The sequence below is a fragment of the Mustela nigripes genome, chromosome 7 (genome assembly GCF_022355385.1).
Source record: "Mustela nigripes isolate SB6536 chromosome 7, MUSNIG.SB6536, whole genome shotgun sequence".
Taxonomy (NCBI): Eukaryota; Metazoa; Chordata; class Mammalia; order Carnivora; family Mustelidae; genus Mustela; species Mustela nigripes.
In genome coordinates, this window is record NC_081563.1 from 52,334,384 (window position 1) to 52,356,846 (window position 22,463).

The 22,463-nt window shown below is 35.4% G+C and overlaps 1 protein-coding gene across 5 annotated transcripts in view; it reads right to left on the minus strand.

The window, feature by feature from the left end:
• Window positions 1-22,463, minus strand: part of ZNF638 (zinc finger protein 638) — a 133,435-nt gene that overhangs the window by 37,181 nt on the left and 73,791 nt on the right. For 3 of the 5 annotated variants that reach the window (XM_059405885.1, XM_059405882.1, XM_059405883.1), the window contains exons 4-10: window positions 17,420-17,458; window positions 15,758-16,050; window positions 13,552-13,829; window positions 12,049-12,195; window positions 11,012-11,131; window positions 4,814-4,872; window positions 4,399-4,451 (exon numbers count right to left, since the gene is read on the minus strand). In XM_059405885.1, the coding sequence (XP_059261868.1) occupies window positions 4,399-4,451; window positions 4,814-4,872; window positions 11,012-11,131; window positions 12,049-12,195; window positions 13,552-13,829; window positions 15,758-16,050; window positions 17,420-17,458 (989 nt within the window). The remainder of the gene's footprint in view (window positions 1-4,398; window positions 4,452-4,813; window positions 4,873-11,011; window positions 11,132-12,048; window positions 12,196-13,551; window positions 13,830-15,757; window positions 16,051-17,419; window positions 17,459-22,463) is intronic. The other 2 variants (XM_059405884.1, XM_059405887.1) reach the window with 1 other exon arrangement.

Consider the following 22,463-nt stretch of genomic DNA (forward strand, 5'->3'; position numbering starts at 1 on the left):
TACTCTTAATCCTCTTCACCTATTTCACCTAACCCCTCACATACCTCTCCTCTGGTAACCATCTACTTGTTCTCTATAGTCAAGAGTCTTTTTTTTGGTTTGTCTCTTTTTTTTCCATTTGTTCATCTGCTTTGTTCCCTAAAAGAAAGTTATTTTCATCTGGGAATTGGAAAATATAAAGAATAAGACATTTATTTTAAAAAAGAGAGAGAAAGAAAGAAAGAAACCAATAAAATCTTATAGAAAGAAAAATAATTAAACCAAGGATGACAAATCAGAAAATTCAGGCTATGTTTACTCATGGGTTCAGTTATAACAATACAAACTTAGTTTGAGTGCCCCATGTATTCTTCCTCCTACAAATATTTACTAACCCTTACACTACATTTAAGGGATGGAAAAATAAAATATTCCCTTACCCAGCCAAGTGAAAGAGAGAGACTTCTAAGAAAACTACTAATACCATGACTCAATGTATTCAGTTATCACTAGAAGAGAACTGAAAGTCTCTAATTGCCTAGGTGAGCTAGGGAAGATATCACAAAGAAATTATATCTGAGATGGGCCTTAAAACATAAACTAGAATCTGCTCCAACTCCACCCCAAAAAAGGAGTCTTAAATGACATTTTATCTTCAGTACCTTGCATTAGGCTTGGCACCTACCAAGCAGGTACATAGTAAGAGCTTACTGAAGTAAACTGGAATTCAGACAATTCCAAACAAATGGACAGCATAAAGGTAACAAAACATTAAAAAGGAACCTGGGACAAAGGGTAAAGGGTCATTAATTCAATGCTAAAGAATTCGGACTTTCTCCTATATGTCACTAAGAGCAGAATAATCAGATCTGCCTTAAAGAGATCAGTGTGAATTATGAAGCTGGTAAAAATACCAGTCAGGAGGCTATTTTCAAAATTCAAACATAAATCAATTAAAACAATTAACGTGTGATGAAGGAAAGGCAAAAGACATAGCCTGAGGTAGATCTGAAAGAGAAGTATTTGAATCAGCCACTGAATGGATGAAAAGAGGAAGGATGTTATTTAAATATGAACTAGATAGGACAGAAGAGAAAAGCCAGGGAAAGGATTACTTACAATTTCTACATTGGATGATGACTGGTGACTATTAGGTAACATAAGAAAATAAGAAAAGTTAACTTGAGGGAGTAGAGGTCTGTACATGTATGTAAGATGTCACTGGTCCCTAATGCTGTACGAAGATAAAATCAGGAAGACAAGTATGACATAACAGGAACAGACATTTAGGGGAACCATTAAAAGAAGATAAAAGAGCAATCAAAGGAGATTAAGAATAAGTTTTCAGGGCGCCTGGGTGGCTCAGTGGGTTAAGTGGCTCTGCCTTCCACTTAGGTCATGATCTCAGGGTCCTGGGATCGAGCCCCGCATCTGGCTCTCTGCTCAGCAGGGAGCCTGCTTCCCCCTCTCTCTGCCTGCCTTTCTGCCTACTTGTGATCTCTCTCTCTCTCTGTGTCAAATAAATAAATAGGGTCTTTAAAAAAAAAAAAAACCTAAACTACACTTTAAAAAAAAAAAAAAAGAACAAGTTTTCATTCTCAGCTTAAAATAGGTGAAAAGCTTTGAAACCATAGTTTTAGATCTGAATTCTTACTCCAAGGAAGTCATTTAACCTTGAGTATGTTATTAATCTCTGAATCTGTTTTCTTATCTACAAAATGAGGTAATTTGAAAGATTAAGAAAGATAATGTAAATTTCCTAGTATTAGTGTAACCAATGGCAAGTTTCTTCCCCTTGTTTTCTGTCACTTGGCATAGATTAGGCCCCTTAGGAGACTCTACTTTTTAACAAATCATTTTATTCTAAATAGTAAATTCAAACTCCAAACTAACCCTGGATCTCCTTTCTCCTGTTATAACACTTTTCACTTTATAAAACACGTTATTTACTATATATCATGTCACCTCAAATTAGTATATAAGCTACTTGGATATAGAGATCTTGCCTACTGGTTTACTGATGTATCCTAACACTTTAAAAAGTACATCCAATTATGAGGAGATAGTAGATGGCTCAGTATTCTTTCTTTTTAACTAGTGATAGGTAACGGTCCTAAAGTTTCTCTTTTTGATCAAATTATACGTTAGCCTCCTTCGTGTACTTCTCTTCATCCTTGCTTATCTGTGCATATAGCTAAAGTCTTTGAAACTACCTAATTAGGGGAACCTAAGTGCCTCAGTCGGTTGAGTGTCTGACCCTTGATTTCCACTCATGTTGTGATCTCAGAGTCCCAAGATCAAGCCCCATGCTGGGCTCCACACTCTCAGTGTGGAGTCCACTTCAGCCTCTCTTCCCCTCGACCCCTCCTTTTTCTTGCTAAGTCATGGGCACCCATGTGTGTGCACTCTTCCTCTCTCTAAAAAATAAATTAAAACTACCCTAACTGACTTGTCACTACTCAATCTCACATTGCTGATCTCAAAAAAGAAACCATGCACCCTTTGCTTTCTCACCGGACACTCTCCACCCTATTCACCAGCCTCTCCGTCTTTCTACACTTCTATTAGAAAGGAGGGCATATTTGCCTTGAAGTGCTTCTCCCCTACTCACTGCTTTTATTATGTTAGGCCCACTCCCAAAATCTAGACCTTAACAATTTCTAAAGTATCCCACTTTCAAATCCATTGACTGGCTGACCTAAGGATACCTCTACTAGGTAAGTTTTTGAGATCTGAAATTCATCAATGTTGAAATCTGAGTTCATGGTTTTTCTCAAAGAAATCACTGCATCTAAGTTTTCCTGTTACATAGATATAATAATATCACCACACTCTTCTATAAAAAACTACGTGGCCTGAAACGTTGAAAATTTTAAATTGTTTTAATTTTATATTTTATCCACTAGAACATTCTATAGAATAAACATTCAGATTTGGGGCGCCTGAGTGGCTCAGTGGGTTAAGCCGCTGCTCAGGTCATGATCTCAGGGTCCTGGGATCGAGTCCCGCATAGGCCTCTCTGCTCAGCAGGGAGCCCGCTTCCCTCTCTCTCTCTCTGCCTGCCTCTCCATCTACTTGTGATTTCTCTCTGTCAAATAAATAGATAAAATCTTTAAAAAAAAAATTCAGATTTTACCTTTTCACACCATTTTAATTAACATTTTTATATTCAGTCCCTGTTACCTTAAAGTGAACCTTAACTGTGTTTTCTCAGTAAGATTTTTCTTTTCTCTTTTCTTTTTTTTTTTGGTGCAAAAAGGTGATTTTATTCAAGCATTGGAATCAGGACCCATGGGCAGAAAGAGCTGCTTCAACAGGATTTTTCACTCTTCCTTTGTCCAATCTACATAAAAATCCTAAACAATTAATGGTTCTTTATTCCCGATGGCAATTTCCCAGAGTCTGTACTAAATCTTACAAAGGAAAAATGGCAAGCAGCCTAAGCCAAGCTTCATGAATAATGAGTTACATAAAGCTAAATAGGTTTCTCTCCTTCAAGACTTCATAATTGAAATGTGTTCTGGGGATTTTTTTTAAGGAAAAAAAAGAAAAAGAAGCTATAATACAAATCTGATCCAAAACATCTTTCAGGAATTAGTCTCTCACACACATATTTTGAGAAATGCTATTAATGAAGTCAAATTCAAAAACTTCCCAGCACGTTCAAAAACTTCTAGGAAGTGATTCCCCAATTCTGTTACCTTTGTTGTATCATCTCCCTAACTTCTCTTTATCCCCCTTCCCCATACATACACACACACACGGATTGCTGAAGAGAAATCCAGAACTCACTATACCCTGTCTTTCCAAAAGAGAACATACAAAACAATTTAACTTCCTAAATATAGTTTATATCTACTTTATTTTAGCTTTTCTGTCTCATCCTTCACTATCAAGCTATCTCTTCTTAAACTTAAGAGTATTTGTTTTGCAGTAACTTCTTTCCAACCCTAAATGGAAAGAGAAAATTCAGTTTATTAAAACTGAATAGAAATTCACTTAGCTAGATTCATAATAAAGACCCACAATGTTTTCCTGAGTATAAAGAAACAACTTTAACACATGAGTGTAACAACTGATTTCTGTTTGGTCTTCTTTGTTCACCTTTGGGCTCTCAACAAACTTTAAAAATAAAAGGAGACTAAATAAGCAACCTTAACAGGCTTTGTTTTTGTATGTTTTGTCTTACTGGTAGGAGATGGAAGTATGACAAAATTAACCTTAACAGCGATTACTTATGGAACTATGATAGGTATTTTACATATACTATCTCACTGAGTCTTCTAGCTTAATATAGGGACCAATATTGTTCCCTTCTATTAAAGCACAATAATGGTTTCCTAGCATCATCTTGCAAGAAGTTTCTAGTAAACTGACAAAATATACTTATTTGGAAGAGTATTAAAAGTAACAACTTACTGGCAGAAGCTGGAGTCATAGTTTCAACAGCTTTGGAAGCATCTATATCTTTTCTATTTGAAAGAAGAAAAAATTAGGCAAAGACTAAAATTCCAAGTTCTAAAACTTCTAAGGATGCAAAAGCTTAAGTCTAAAAAAGCTTAGAGATGCCTGCCCGGATCAGTATGTAGGGCATGAAACTCCTCATCTCAGGGTAATGAGTTCAAGCCTCATGTTGGGTGCAGAGCTTACTTAAATTAAAATTTTAAAGAATAAAGTTTAATTTAATTCAATTTGAACAACTGAATTAAAGCCGGAGTCCATTTAAACTGGAGTCAGGATAATAAATTTATAAATAATGCAATTGTATAAAAATTTTGAAGTTTTAATTCATATGCACATTCATTCCTGCATATGAAATCATGGAATTACTTACTTTAAAGAAGCTGCAGATGCTTTCTTTGAATCTGAGGTCTTTTTCTTCAACTCTTTGTTCTATGAAAGAAAGATTTTGAAAAAGAAAATCTTAGTTTCTTCCCCAATTATAAACGGCACTTTAGAAAACACAAGCATGAAGAAATACAATAAAAACATTATTATGAGATTCAGAACAATCTGATATATATTTACTGACTATTCACCAATTGTCAAGCACAATTTTAGGCACTGGAGAGGAGCAGTAAATAAATAATAATAATTTCAGTAATAAATAATAATATAAGTAATTATATATGATTATATATAATTAAATAATAATATAATAATAATTTCAGTAAATAAATAATTTCAAGAGGTAAGGAAAAAAAGACCTCAAGGAAATTTAAAAATACATACATACTATGTCTGTTAGCAACAAGTACTATGGAAAAAACTAAAAGAGAAAGGAAACAGAATTGCTCTTGTTGGGGAATGAGGAGCAACTATCAATAAGTCTGTTATACAAGTCTCACTGAAAAGGTGATATATGAGCAAGCAGCTAAAAGAGGTAAGAGAGCAAACCAAACCATTCCCTGTGTTGAGAGCATTCCAGACAGAAGAACAGCAACTACAGAAAACTTAATGAGATCCATGTCTATTAGCTTACTTAGGAAGTACAAAGGATGTGGGGCACCTGGGTGGCTCAGTGGGTTAAGCCTCTGCCCTCAGCTCAGGTCATGATCTTAGGGTCCTGAGATGGAGCCCCGAATCAGGCTCTCTGCTCAGTGGGGAGACTGCTTTCCTCCTCTCTCCCTGCCTGCCTCTCTGCCTACTTGTGATCTCTCTCTCCCTCTCTGTCAAATAAACAAATAAAATCTTTAAGAAAAAAAAAAAAGTACAAAGGATGCTTGGGTAGGAAATAGAGGAGAGAAATAGGTATGTGGTGGTTATGGGGTAGAGTGTGGGTGGAATGGTGGTGTAAACTCATAAGCCATTTTGAGTACTGGTTTTTCCTCTCAGTGTAATGAAAGGTTCTGAGTCTAGGAATGACAAGATCAATCTGGTTCTATCTTGAAATACAGTCAAAGTGAGTGAAAAGGCAAGGAGAAAAGGACAATATTGTCATGATGCTACTGTAGTAACAAAGAAAAGATGGTGACACACTGGGCCAAGGTAATAGCAATTAGATCCTGAAATGTCATGGTATTATTTGAAGTATTTGTAAAGACAGTGATAAGAAAATGTAGATCAATAGTAAAAGATGGAATTAATGAATTACAAAGAACTGATCTTTCTTCCATTTAACCTTGAGAATGTGTTCCTCTGCTAAGACTAGACTATTTCTTTTCATACCTAAACTGCTTCTGCCTGAGTTACTACAGGCTGCCCCTGCATAATTATAAAATTAAAAATCTTCAACAGTATTAAAGTGGTGTCTGCTTTCTGGAATTTCAGTTATATGCAAATGGAGTCTCCCGAATATATCCACCAAGTCCTTCTTCTTTATCACTAATAGACCATAAGCTCCAAGAATGAGAGCCCATCTGTCCTGCTCATCACTCTACTGCAGGTACCACAATGCCCGACATATATAACAGATTTTTAAGAAAAGTTTTCAGTTATAATGAAATTAAACTCTCATCCGATGAATTCTTTGGTTTTATTTCCTCATTACTCATTAGATTTTTCTATAATGTTCAAACCACCGATAATTGTTTCCCAGCATTGTTTTCATTTCCATGCAATCTTCCTGGATCTTAGCTGTCTACTCTGGCTTTTAGATATAATGTTGCCATGAATCTTGCTGAAAATACCAAATTAAAATTTGAGAAGTGTAGTTTTCATTTTGTTTTTGTAGAGCTGAGCTGCAGCACTATTTCACAGTTTCAACAGAAAATCTGATACTCTTTTGTAGATCAAGTGTCCTGCTCCATTAAAGACAATTTTGGGAGTATGGACTACTATCCATTTCTATGGGGAAAAAAAAAATGCTTGCTTTCATCAGATTCTTGGTAGTGCTGGTAGTGAAGGTAGCTCAAAAATGGCTAAAAATCAGTACTAAGAATTGAGGTCTATACTGGCTTATAATTAAAGAAAAGGTAATTCAGTTTGTTAGAGTTGTGCAGATTCGTATTTTAATCCTTCAGGTTTAAATACAGGGATGTGGGCAATTTTCACCTTTTCTGTAACATTTCTTTATTGATTTGAAGAAATAGCCAAATGGAGAGACTATACTTTGAATCAAAGCCAGAGTCAAAGACAGTCCTAACATGAAGTATCAAATGTGGGCAGAAACGTTTTGTCTTAGTTTGACTATTCGTGCCAAAATTAAGATCTGGACCAAGAAAGCTACAGCACTGCCTTGGTTCCTAGTCTGGGTTCCCAGTCTATTTTTGGCTTGCTCTGGCAAGGAAATCTGATGTCTTCCACTGTAATAAGAGGCTAAGGTTATCTGTACACTTCCAATCTTAAACAGCTATGGCTGGAGTTCTCTGTGGGTTCTCCTCCCATCAGTTGCTAGGAAGGCTACTTGATTACAACAGAGAGATCATTGAGTTAGCTCCATCCAAACTATATTTAGTTGAAGAATATCAAATTTTTGACACATAGATGGCATGTTTTCTAGATTATAGGGCTGACAGCTTCCCCTGTTCATTACTTTGAAAATCAGAATAGTAAATATGGCTGGCTCTTTCTGGACTTCTGTCGCTACCTTACCAAAACGTTATCAAAGAGAATTATTTTAATCTGACTAAAATATTCTAATAACCTAGATGTATCCTTATTCATCCATTTTCCCAGATGAAACTTTTCAATATTAAAAAAGAATGACTCTCTCCCCGGTTCCAAAATTTAATTATCAGCCAGGTCTTGCTTGATAGTAACTGGTTTAAGCTATTATTTCTCCTTCCGATCTCAAGTATACTAATCTACCTGAAACCATTACTATCGTTACAATAAGCTGGCTGGCTAAATGAGTCTTCTAAATGGACTTCATTGTTTTTTTGTTTGTTTTTTTTCTCTTCTCCCCTTTAATCACTCTGCTAAGCTTGCTTTCTTTGCCTTCTTCAGTCATTTGCCTAATTCATTCTGCAGCTCACTTCCAAATGAATCTATTTAACCTATCCATTTTGCATCATAGCTCTGTTCAAAACCTTGATTAAAATTTAACTGTCTACAGGATAAAACTTACATTCTTAAATTATACATTCAAATTCTTGCTTCTCCCTAACCTCCTCTGCAACTAGAGAAGGTTGTATGTCACCGTTCTGGTAAATCAAATGTAGGTAAAAGTTGCTGAGGAACTCATTCTTCCACAAAAATATTAATTAAAAAATCTTTTTAAAAAATCAAAATCCCTTTTTGTCTTTATTTCTTTTTCCTTTCCTTTTGCTAGGAAGATTAAAAATGATGCTAGAAAGTACAGCAACCATCTCACAACTGAGGGTAAAAAGTACATAAAGGTAGTGAATCAAAAAAACAAAAAGCCTGGGTTCCTGATATTATGGAGCAGCTTCACCAGCCATGGGCCACCTACCTATAGATTTTCTATTATGATATAAATAAACCTCTTATTCCTTTCATAAACCACTGGTGAAGTTTCTGCTAGTTGAAAAGATAAGAAATCCTAAGTGATAAAATTGTTAATAACTAGGGTTACCATAAAACTCATTATTCACATCAGGGCAATGGAAATAAATAGATGGCATGTAACAGATGTAACCTAGGATCATGGGTTACTCTAGCAGTAACTAGCCAGAGAGCATAAATGAAATAAAAAATATACATCCTTTATGGAATAGTGATTTAAGCAGTAATTATGATATACACAAATAAATATATCAGTAAGAAAGAAACTTAGCATCTCCTCCAAAATGTACACTGTGGAAACATTACAAAAGAACGTTATGGAAAGACACTAAATGAAATCTAAATAAATGGAGAAAATCCCTGCTTCTGAACAGAAAGAGTATTATAAATCATAAATACAAATTCAATACAATATGAAACTCCCAATAAGATTTTTCAGAGAACTTAAACAGATTCTAAAACCAACAGCAGGAGTAAATGTTCAAGATTAACCAAAATAAAATTTTTTTAAAAGATTTTATCTACATATAGATAAATAAATTTATAGATAGAGAATGCATGTGTGTGTAAACGAGAGCATGAGCAGAAGAGGAGCATGGGTGGGGGAAGGGAAAGGGAAAGAATTCCAAGCAGACTTCACGCTGAGCATGGAGCCCAACGTGGGGCTTAATCTCAGGACCCTGAGATCAGAACCTGAGCCAAAACCGAGAGTTGGATGCTTAACCAACTGAGACACCCAGATGCCCCAAATAAATTTTATTTTTTCAAAATAAATTTTAAATAAAGAACAAAGAAAAAGAATTCTACTGGAAAGATAGGCAATTATGTAAAATTATAATAACATAAGAACTGAAATTACATAGTATTATAATAGAAATAAACGGACTCATCTAACAATAGTCTGATAGAGATCTATGTGTATAGGGTAATTTATACACATAAAGATAGCTTTTGAAATCAATGGGGAAGAACCAGTTAGGTATAAATGGTGTTGCACTAGTTGGTTATCCACTTTAGAAATAGTACTGATCTCAGTAACACATTAACCACAACTTATAGATTAAAATAATAATGGAATTATATCTTTTTGGCACTGGTATAGAGAAGGTCTTCTAAAGACAAAAGAAAAAAAAGCAGAAGCTATTAAGAGAGAAAAAAACAACTTGAGTACACTGAAATCAAAAACTTTATATATGGATATACACATAAACAACATACTGGAAGAAAATATTTCTCATAAGTAATATAAAATTGGTATCGAAAATCATGAACACCTTCAAATTAAGCTTTTTTAAAAAGGCAAATAACCCAATAGAAAGATGGGAAAAGCTTTATACAACTCATTAATACAGTAATAGCTATTATATTAAGATACTGAAGTTTAATAATAATCAGGAAAATGCAAATTAAAGCTCAATAACATATTTTACATACTGGATTTTTAAACTGCAAATCTTAGATATTGTGGATAACACAGAAACACCAGTCCTCTCTTTATTATCACACTACATTCTTATAGCTATTTAACAGGAGATCTGGTATTATTGCATGTTCTGCAACCCAGCAATTCCACTGTAGATATCACTTTAAAAATAGTACCATAAATGTATAAGACCTGTAAAAGCCATATACAAGGAAATTAACATAGTAGTGAAAAATTAGAAATAACCTAAATATCACATCCATACGGAACTGGTAAAATAACTGTGGTATATTCATACAAAATGATACCACACAGGAGTTAGGAAGGAGGAGGAAAATCTGTATGTACAAACATGGTTAGATCTCCAAATCAAATTGCTGACTGAAAAAATGTGTACTACAGGGGCACCTGGTTGTCTCAGTGGGTTAAAGCTCCTGCCTTCGGCTCAGGTCATGATCCCAGGGTCTTGGAATTGAGCCCCACATTGTGCTCTCTGCTCAGCAGGGAGCCTGCTTCCTCCCCTCTCTCTCTCTCTCTGCCTGCCTCTCTGCCTACTTGTGATCTCTGTATGTCAAAAAAAAAGTATACTACAAAACCCTTTTAAAGTAAACATTCTTCAGCAAATACAATAATTACCTGAAAAGAACACTCATACACAAAGTAAAACTTGCTGATATTTAAGTACTTCTATAGACATCAATAAATTTATAAACTGAACCATAAAAAATGATCTAGAAAGACTAAATTAATAAACAGTAATATTTCTAAGGAAGCAAAAGGTTCAAAAGAATATATACACTGTAATTCTGTTTATTTAGAGTTCCAAACAGGCAAAACTCAACTATGGTATTAGAAATCAAGTTAGGGGTTACTTTTGGGCAGAATGGAGGGTATAAGGATTCAGAAGAAGTATGCAAGGGGCTTCCAAGATGTTCTCAATGTTTTTTGTGACCTAGGTAGGTTTCGGAGATGTTTGCTAATTTTGTTAAGCATCTTCTCCTAGTCTACTGCTTGCCATTTAACATTGTTTGTAGTGCTATTTATGTAGATATAAAGTTGTTAATTTCAATGTATTTCAATCCATATGCATACAATCTACTGAGTGAACATTTATGTTCAATGCATTTTTCTATATGTATCATACTTTATAAAGTCAAACTTAATTAACAATAATGAGACACGTTTGATCTAAATCCGGTTTACCTGTTTTTTCTTTCCTGGAACACATATTTTCACATTTTTCCCTTTTATGAGAAGAGGTGTTGTTTCAATGTACTTCATGACTGCAGTAACCGCCTCTCTAAATTCCATTTCCAAGTAAGCCTAAATAAAATGTATTACATTTTTGGTCAAAAATCTAACTCAAAACTCTCTGCATGCCTCAGTACTTTTTGTGGAACATAAAACTATGAAATTACCTCAAGTCCTGGTTGCTTTTACATCTTTTTGTTTTGCTACATTGTCACCTGATCTCTAGGGTTAGTTTTCATACATGAAATGGACATTTAACCTTACAGAATTTCTGTACCATTACCAAGATAAGAAGAGGGGAAACAAGGGCCCATGGCAGACTCATGGAACAATGAGAAATAGGAAGGCAGGACTCATGGAATAAATGGAGAAAAGACAGGATTTGGCCTTAGTGGCTGTAAACCTGACATTTTTAAGGCTTACTGAAATAAAGAACACTACCAACTACATTCCCCTGTTTTGTCTCACAATTTTATCTTTTTCTTAGTATGGGAGTTGTTCATAATTCTGATGAACTTTACCATGTTGAGTTACAGGACTATATATAATCCACATGTAAAAAATACTGTACAACAAAATCATTTTTTAGCATCATCTTAACCAGTATGCTAAAGAATTGGAAAGCAAACTATAACCTGTCAACTGTTTTTGCAAACAGTTTTTTTGAACATGGCTGTACCCATTCATTAGTATATTTTTGGCTGCCTTTGTACTACAATGGCAGAATTGAATAGCTACAATCCTATGGCATACAAAGCCTGAAGTATTTACTATCTGGTCCTTTACAGAAAAAGTATGCCAACTCCTGTTCTCAAAGATATAAAATAGTATTTGGGGACCCTGTTCACTGGAATCCAAGCATTTACATTAACTCTCAATTAACAATTACATATGTAGCAAAAAGTGCTAAAAGATCTTCATAAAGTAACAACCAGACTTTATAATGTAGTAACTTTGTATATATTTTTAGAACAGAGTGACTGACTCACTTCTTTCCTATAAGGAACAACGAGGACATCATTAACTTTTCCAAATGGTTGAAATATTTTTCTAATATCTTCTTCAGTGCAGCCATCCTCTGGTAATTCAGATATAAGAAGAACTGAACCATAATGTGAAGACTGGTCCTTCCGAAGCTATTTTTGAATGAAAGGAAATTAAAAATAAGCCAAATTAAGCCATGAAGTACAAAAATAATAATTCCCAATATAATTTCTGCCATTAAGCTATATCCTTGAAACAGCCTTCTCTAAATATTTTAGCACAATTAAAAAATTTTTTAAATGCTAAATAAAATAGTAAAAGATAAGTTTTATATTTTACCATTCGACCCTAACAGTGATCAGAGCTTACTGGTAACACAATCACAGATGCTCTTTTCTGTTTAGAAGCATTCTGTAACAAACAAGACCTATGGAATGGTCCAAAACCACTGAAGAATATTTTTCTACATGAATCTACATGGCCCATCACTAAGAAAGATAAAACTACAGCTTTGTGCACTTTGTGTTTTATAAGCTGCGATGATATCTAGAGGTATACCATTTTCAAAACATATATAGCATGTATAAAATCCGAATTTCCTATAATACCAACTTTATCAACTGTAATAAAAACTGACTTAAAAAAAAAAAAGTTCCACTGCCACCACCTAGAGTTTTGAAACAAAATGAATAGTATAGATTAATTTAGCCTCTTCAAAAATCTTCTCTATACTAAAATTTCTTCCTAACACTCTTCAAAACTGCGTAATTACACGTTGATTATTTTAAGTGTATCCGTCTAAAAATAAGCTCTTTAAAGGCAAGGATTTATAGCTATTGAAAATATTTAGACAATGTTAAGAGTAATATATACCTAAATACCTGAAGACTTGTTAATATTACATTAAACATCTGATAATCTGCCTAAACATTGGCAACTGTTCTAATGTTCTCAAGATGCTTTATGTAGAACAATACCTCTGAGTATTTTAACTAGCAGGTTACAGTCAAAATATATTAATAAATCAGTATTAGAAAACAGGCTATTCTATATTGGCCAAGAGAGTATTTGACTTCTGAACTATACTGCAAAAAAGTAAAAAGTAGATTAAAAATGGTCAATTCTCAGTAAAGACTCACGTTTACAGCTTACTGACAAAGATGACAAAAAAATCATTAAATGTTGCTGGTGTGATTACATTCACTCCCCCCACCAGATAGCAAACTCATCACAACAACCTGCCTGTGTGTTTAGCCAAAAACAAACCATCAGAATGTTCTCACTTTTGATACACTGAATGCCAAACTGCTAGGATTTGTAAGCTACAAGATTTTGACTTAATGGACCTTTTCTAAATTCATAAGCACAATCAATAAAATATTCCAAATCAACATAATTCAACAAGTTATGATTTCAAACTTTTAAAATATGAAAATAAAAAATTCAAACAACTTTTTTGTATCATAATGACACATGTATGTACACACTTACATTAACAAACTACTGACCTTACGCTGGAGAGAAACAGGTTTTTCAGACACTGGTTTACATTCTGATGAGGTGTCATCTTCAATATTCTTGGCTTTGTAACGAATAGAATGTCCCCCTAAATTTGCATCACTCTTTGCAAGGTTTGTAGATTTAATTAATGCCTTTGATCCACTGCCCATTTTAGGCTTTGGGGCTGGTGAAGGTCCTTTATCAACTATTTCAAGATGTTTCTGTTTATTGAATTCTGGCCCATGCCCAGATCGTTGTACTACATCTTCTAATGCTTTTTTTCTATCTAGTAAAAAGGACATAAATGCAATTTCAACCGAAAAGAACTTAAGATGAAAACCACATTATTTTATAATATAAAATCATATTATTGACGAAAGAATAACTCCTTAATTGCCCAAATATTTATTACACAGAGCCACTGTCAAGCCAGAAAGGAATCAAATATACACAAAACAATTCTCAGTCTTTAATTCTTCACTCATGATCTTATCTTATACCAATGGTCCTCAAACATTTGATTTCAGTATCTATTTTCACTTTTTAAAACGGAAGACTCCAGGGGTGCCTGGGTGGCTCAATGGGTTAAAGCCTTTGCCTTCAGCTCAGGTCATGATCCCAGGGTCCTGGGATCGAGCCCCACATCCGGCTCTCTGCTCAATGGGGAGCCTGCTTCCCCCTCTCTCTCTGCCTGCCTCTCTCTGCCTACTTGTGATCTCTGTCAAATAAATATAATCTTAATAAATAAATAAATAAATAAAAATAAAAACCGAAGACTCCAAAGAGATTTTGTTAGACTCAATATTTACCATAAGAAACTGAAATTGAATTTTTTTTTTTTAAGATTTTATTCATTTGTCAAAAAGAGAGAGAGAGAAAGCATGCAAGCAGGCAGAGAGACAGGCAGGCTCCCTACTGAGCAAGGAGCCCGACATGGGACTCGATCCCAGTACCCCGGGATCATGACCCGAGCGGCTTAACCCACAGAGCCACCCAGGCATCCCTGAAATTATTTCAAAATATTTACTAATTCATTTAATAATAGGCTTCTGTGTTAGCATAAATAACATTTTTATGAAAAACAACTTTAATTCCCAAAACAAAAAATTAGATGAGTAGCACCACTGTGTATTTCCCCATACACTTTCATGTTGGGCTTAAAGCCTGAATTCTTGAGGCATCTCAGTGGCTTAGTCAGTTAAGCATCTCCCTTTGGCTCAGGTCACAATCCCAGTGTCCTGGGATTGAGCCCCACATCAGGCTCCCTACTCAGTAGGGAGCCTGCTTCTTCCATTCCCTCTGCCCCTTCCCCCGTTCGTGCTTGCTCTCTCAAATAAATAAAATAAAATAAAATCTTAAAAAAAAAAAAAAAAAAAAAAAAAAACCTGAATTCTTGTATCTGCTTCTGCTTCCAATCTGATGGATACATTGCTCTGGTTGAACATATAAAGGAAACTCAGCTTCACATAGTTGGAAGACCCCCCGGTCTTGGAGACCTTTCTAAAAAGATCTCAGAGAACACATATATGAGCTATTTCTAAAAATGTCACTAAACCAATATTAAGACACAGGTTGAAAATAGGAGAAATTTCAAAAAAACTTTTAGATTAATTCATGGGCACACTAAGATGTTGGCATATCAGTGGTTTTTAAATTTGATTTTAGGTAGATACATACACTCTTCCACATTTCTTCTGATAGTTAATAAAAGGAAGAATGGACTAGGCTGGGATGCGGGTCAATTTCACATAAAATTCTAAAATATAGTAAAATAGAAATTCCATTTCTAGCTTATTAAAAGAGCTAAGAAAATCAGCTCAAAACGTCAGCTTTTGTTAGATCTTTTCTTTTTTAGAAGATTTTATTTATTTATCTGAGAGAGAGAGAGACAGCAAGAGAGGAACACAAGCAGGAGAAGTGGGAGAGGGAAAAACAGACTTCTGGCTGGGCAGGGAGCCCAATGCGGAGCTCCATCCCAGGACCCTGGGATCACGACCTGAGCCAAAGGGAGATGCTTAACGACTGAGTCATCCAGGCACCCCAAGTTTTGTTAAATCTTGACAGTAGCAGATTATGTCATGTTTTCAAACTTACTAAAAATACAGAACTGAAAAATTCAAACACAAAAAAAATCCTAAAAAATTTAGTCAAAATAAGTAAATTTATTATGTTATATACTATAGTATGTATTATTATTCATAACCATAGGTGTACCTGATGATTTCACTGATCTCCGTGATGTCCTTTCAGGGCTAACTGATCGATAGCATTTTGGACTACCTCTAAATGGATTTTTCATTCGATATGGTGAACGGGATCTGGATCTGTATCTGGAAATGAAACGATGGCAGATTTTTGGACTTCGACTTCTTGGTCTGTATATATAGCGTATAGGGCTTCGAGATCGACGGAATCTGTGACTTGAGCTTGATCTTCTAGAATGTCTAGGACTGGGGGAATGAGAACGTCTTCTTGGAGTTTCATTTTCTTTTCTATTGCCTTCATTTCTATAAAGTATGGGGGGGAAATTACAAGATTCAGCAATTTAATGTAAATTTAACTTCTACGACAGAGGCTCCTTCTTAACAAGAGACTATAAACAATACCAAACTCTGATAGTATATATTTATTTAAAACAAAAACCTATTTGTTATGACACAATTCACCCTCATAGATAAATAAAAAATAATCAGAACAGAAGCTCAGTCCTCAAATTGCTTGGATCCCTGTTTTGCTAATATACAGAAGAGGACCCTCTACCAATTTCTTGGTCTCTTCCTATATCATTTTATAGTCAACCTATATATTGGAAGTATTAAGTTATATAAAGGATTTAAGAAATGATTTACATAAACAAATGTTTTCAACATTTTCCCCGAGAGATTATGCCATCTATAAATATTTCTTTGACTGCTGTTACTTTATGTACAAACATTAAATACAAGTCTAAAACTTATTTATATACAAACATTTTGTATATATATATAAAATGTTTATATACAAATATACAAAAAATGTACAAAAATGTTTATATACAGGAGCGCCTGGGTGGCTCAATGGGTTAGAGCCTCTGCCTTCGGCTCAGTCATGGTCCCAGGGTCCTGGGATAGAGCCCTGCATCTAGCTCTCTGCTCAGCAGGGAACCTACTTCCTCCTCTACCTCTGCCTGCCTCTCTGCCTAATTATAATCTCCGTCTGTCAAATAAATAAATAGGATCTTTAAAAAAAAAAGTTTATATACATTTTGCATGTATTTAAAAATGTTTATATGCAAACATTTAAATACAAGACTTCCTAAGGAATACAAAACTTAATAAAACCACTCCTAGCCTTCAAAACATTTGTAACATAAGACCCCACAATCAGAACAATAACAAAAGCAGGAAGTATTTTCAGAAAGACTAAAAAAAAGGAAAGAAAATGGAAGCTCAGAGAGGCAAGCGATCACATGTAAGCTGGGATAATTAAAGGTTCATAGAGATTATTGCATTCATCTGCTGTTTAAAAGTAAAAATAAAAAAAATTTAAAATAAAAGTAAAAATGGTCAAACAGGAACTCAATTAAAAATAAGACCTTTTTTTTAAAAAGCACCTATTTACTTTTTTTTAAACCTTTTTTTAAAAATTTTATTTATTTATTTATTTATTTATTTATTTGATAGAGATCACAAGTAGACAGAGAGGCAGGCAGAGAAAGAGGGGGAAGCGGACTCCCCACTGAGCTCAGAGCCCGTTGCAGGGCTCAATCCCAGGACCCTGAGATCATGACCTGAGCCGAAGGCAGAGGCTTAACCCACTGAGCCAACCAGGCACCCCTACTTGTTTACTTTTAAAAGAAAATCATGTCTCAACAATATCACTATTAAAAAGAATTACCTTCTTGATGGGAGGATCTCAGGATTCCAATCAGGATACCTATTTTGAGAATAAACAGTATTAATAAACAGTTAAAATGAGACTGTATGTCTCAATCCTTCCCTGCAATGTATCATCAGGAGGACTGTTCAAAACCTAAGTTTACATAGTAATTTATTAGTATATTAAGTATGAAAATTTTCTTGAAAGTATGATATTTTGAGTGTCTAATTCAATAAATAATCAAAGCATTATTCTAGTAGGCAATTCAAGGAAAAGAAACACATTCCCAATACATCAAAGATTTCAAAGTTTCTTAAAGTAAAACAGGCAATACACATACAAGTGTTAAGATGTATAGAATAGGTACATGACACAGGTTTAGGTAGGGGTTAAAAGATAAGGACAGTTCATGCACTTTGCAGAACTCCAGGAGACCCCATTCTACACAAAACAACATGTACAGTGCTCTTTACACTGTACCAGGCAGTCCTCGAAGAGATACATCTTGTGGAAGAATTAGGGGAAAATCCGCAGAAAAGGCTACTTTTTAAGTAGCCCTTATGTCTACCAATAGGCATGGTTCAAGCTAGGTTTGATGCAGTGGCCATACATAAAAGAATTGAGAGGCAAAACAAGTGTTCTCTATTTCGTGAACTGGTCTGGTTGCAGCATGCAAATGATAAAAAGGAATTATGGGCGGGGGGTGGAGGGAGGCTGGAAAGGCAGCTCAGAATTACAAACTGTGAAGGTCCTTGAAATCAGGTAAGGAGATTGCACTTAAGTAAAAGGTAACAGAGAACCAATAATCATTTCTGAAGTGAAGAGAATACAAGAATATTTTCGGGTCAATTGGAAATAAGTATCTGGAATTGTGGGGAAAGATTAGGACTGAGATATTTGAAAATTAGGCATGAAGAAGCCTATACAGTATAAGGGTTGTGTTAGACTAACACAGAAGATCGTTTGTAGGAATAAAAAGGGCTGAGGACAGAATATTATGCACACCAAGACTGAAGAGTAAAGCAGACAAAGACAAACAAATAAGAGATTAAGTAGTAATCACAGAAAGAAAAAGTACAAGAAACAGTAATATCACAGAAGCCTAAGAAGAAGACATTTTCCTCCTCATCTTTTCTAGAGAACCTGAACTCTGAAGGTCAATTTAGGGGCGCATGGGTAACTTAGTTAAGTGTCCAACTCTTGACTTCGGCTCAGGTCATGATGAAGATCAAGGCCTGTGGTGATTCTCCCTCTTTCTCTGCCCTACCCCCAACCCTGGCTCTCACACACCCTCTTAAAATAAATAAATAAATAGATAGATAGATAGATAAATGTATGTATGTATGTTAGTTGACTGGAAATTTTAAAAACATTTTTAAATTGGAAATTAAATCATTAAGACAACTAATATTCAAAAACAAGCTTAATAACCAAGAGAAGAGCCAAGTAAGGAAATGGAGGCAGCCATCTCTTTCAGCAAGTCACCTGGCAAGAAGTCCGGTCAAAACTGCAGTAAAAGTAAAGTGGTTTTCATTTGTTGCTATTTGCCTAAGACACTGTTATAGCAGGTTAACACAACAACAATTCTCAACTTCGTTTTTCCTTGTCTGCCTCTACTACAAAGGCTAAAAAAGCTAAATATTTGCTTTCCTAACCTCCTTGGAATAAATATAGCCAGTGATAGATTCAAAACAGTGAAACAGACACAAAACCACTGGCAAAATTCTTCTTGCCTCTTGGCTCCTTTGTCCTTCTTTGATAGCAGCCATGATGCCTGAAGCAACTAATTGTAACTATAAGGTGACAAACTATGAAGAACAAAAAAGTCAACTTTAATCCAGTGTATCTATCATCTGGCATCAATAATTAATTGTCAAAACATGGATAATTCTGTTTCATTTACACTTAGGCTTTTGAAAACTCTCCTCAATCTGTTACCATCGAAGAAGATAAATTTCTATTCTTACGGTATCGTGTTTAAAAGCAAGACCTCTGGAATTAAGCTATGCTGGCTCTGAGCGTAGGTGCTGACATTTTATGGCCATGTATCTAAAAGCCAGTTACTTAATGTGAGTAAGGCTTAGCTTTCTTAAATGTACAATGCTAGAAATATGCTGGTTGTCAACACACAGATGTTATAAAGTTTCTGGCAATCTCCGGTTTAATGGATTCAAAAGAGCTTGAGGACTATTAGTCAAGAGGTCGCAATAATGTTCTGGGTCCTCACTAGTTTGACTGCTAGAATACATGTTTTTGTCTCTGGTGCCCAGGGCAGAAAGATAAAGCATGTGTACTATTCTGCGGGTTGTGGTTGGACTGCCTGTACATTGCATAACAAGTTTAAAGTGTGCTTCAGAAGCATGATAACCCTCACACAGGCAGTACAGCACAATGGCAAGAACAAAATGACAGTATGTGTGTCCCAATGCGGTTAAGTATAAACGTCACCTATAGTTTCTGTGACAAAAATATTCAATATGTATTTAATGATAAGGAAACAAACAGAAAAGTACAAAATGTACTTTGGGACATTCTACAAGACAACTCTCCTTTCCTGAACATTTCAAAGTAAGTTAACATTGTGAAAGCATACTTCTCAGATCAATGAATGAAGGAACGAACGAAAGGTAAAGGAAGGTAAGAGAAGAAACAAGCAGAGTGGGCTATTCTAGCTTAAGAGACTGCAGTACACGAATCTTGATTGCCTCGTGGTTTGGGAGTGTGGTTTGGGGGTAGGCAGGGATTCGGTGTGGTTGTAACAGATAACTACTGCAGAAAATTTTCCTTATTCTTAGGAGAGAGATGTTGAATTGAGGAGTGAAGTTACCATGTTTGCAATTTATTTTCAAATAAAGCTTCAAAAACGCTTAATAGAAACATAAAACAGATGTGGCAAATGATAATAATTGGTGAATAAAGATGAATATATGAATGTTTACTATCCCTTCAACTTCTGCAGCTTAGAAACTTTTCAGAATAATCTGCTGAACAGAAAATGGGCTAGACAGACTAGCTATACCAACTATTTGCTGTGGTTCAGCAAGGAAGTTGATTCTCTATGCCTCAGTTTCCTCACTGGTAAAATCACAAATAATCATTATACATACATCTCACAGGGTTGTTTTGAAACTTAAATTATGTAAAGGACTTAGAATTATGCCCAGCATACAAGAAAAATGTAGCTAATACTGAGGGGCCTGGGTGGCTGAGTTGGTTGAGCAGATGCCTTCGGCTCAGGTCATGATCTTGGCATTGTGGGATCGACCCCTGCATTGGGCTCTCAGCAGGAGAGACTAATTCTCCACCTCCCTCTGCCTGCTGCTCTGCCTTCTTGTGCGCGCGCGCTCTGTCTCTCTCTCTCTGTCAAATAAATAAGCAAAATCTTAAAAAAAAGAATATGGCTATTATTTATTTTTAATACTAAAATTCGGATGCACTGTGTCTTTTCTCAGGTTAACCAATTACTCCTGTATCATAATCCAGAAAGATCCAACAAAGACAAAGAGAGGGAAAAGATAATCAGCCTCAAGAAAAAGACTAAGAACCTAAATATACATATACCTAAAAATACATATACATATTTATACCTAAATATAAATATACATATATACATAATGTATATACCTATACATTAAGGTATAGAAACAAAAGGAACACAATGCAGCTTAAAAAAAAAACAACAAAAAACAACAAAAAAAGAATTGGGGCGCCTGGGTGGCTCAGTGGGTTAAAGCCTCTGCCTTCGGCTCAGGTCATGATTCCAGGGTCCTGGGATCGAGCCCCGCATCGGGCTCTCTGCTCAGCAGGGAGCCTGCTTCCTCCTCTCTCTCTCTCTCTGCCTGCTTCTCTGCCTACTTGTGATTTCTGTCAAATAAATAAAATCTTTAAAAAAAAAACAAAGAATGGAATAGCATATATTTTGCCATGGAAGGATCCCAAGCACCTAATCAAATCTATTTTTTTTGTTGTTATTATTTTTTTGCAGTGTAGAGAAAGCCAAAAAGGAATCATTCAAGAGCACAAAGCCTGAAAAAGGTAAATATGTGGGCTAGAGTAATAAAAGTGACAGGCACAGAAAGCACTTCAAAATCAGGGCCTAAGTGCACTAAAAGAAAAAAAAAAAGGCCATCTATACAGAAGGCTTTAATAGGCATATGTGCCATTTGCTCTAGTAAATTAATGGCAGTGTATGTAGCTAGAATCTTATTAACATTAATGACAACCTACAGCAAATGACTCACTACCACTTAAATCCCTCACCTTCGTAAACATTAGACATCCTACTGGATATCTATGAGAGAATTTGTGGCTTAGAAGAGATTTTCTATTTATAGTGGCAGCTAGGCCTATCGAATTCAGATGATAAATTATCTCCATATAATAACCTGTGTTTGTCTGCACAGCATCTACTTAGGGAAGAAACCATCTCTATTCATAGTCTACATGATTCAGGTTGGGCTTATCACACTCAACAGCAGGAGAAGGTACACAACCCCAACACAGATAGAGAACCCAATTCTCCCTACTATTATAACTCATTTCGAGATGGACAACTAACTCAAAGTGGACCAAAAAAGTCAAACCTTGGACTTACACAGGAGCTTTGAGAAAAGAGGGTTTTTTGAGGGTATTTTTGTTGTGTTTGTTTTGAACTCCTAGAATTACTAACTACACAGTTCATTTAAGTCCAGAATTATGGGAGTCATTTTGCTTTGTGGAGGAAGTATACCTGGGATCTCAAGAAGCCAAAGCAGAAGAGAACAGAACAGCCAAGAAACAATTTCTGACCACTCTGATTTTTGTTTGAAAATCCAATTCAGCTGTTCCTGAAACTAGAATCATAAATTTCCTTACTTTAAAAATGACTTTGGGGGTGGCGCCTGGGTGGCTCAGTGGGTTAAGGCCTCGGCCTTCAGCTCAGGTCATGATCCCAGGGTCCTGGGATCGAGCCCCACATCGGGCTCTCTGCTCAGCAGGGAGCCTGCTTCCTCCTCTCTCTCTGCCTGCCTCTCTGCCTACTTGTGATCTCTGTCAAATAAATGAAATCTTTAAAAAAAAAAAA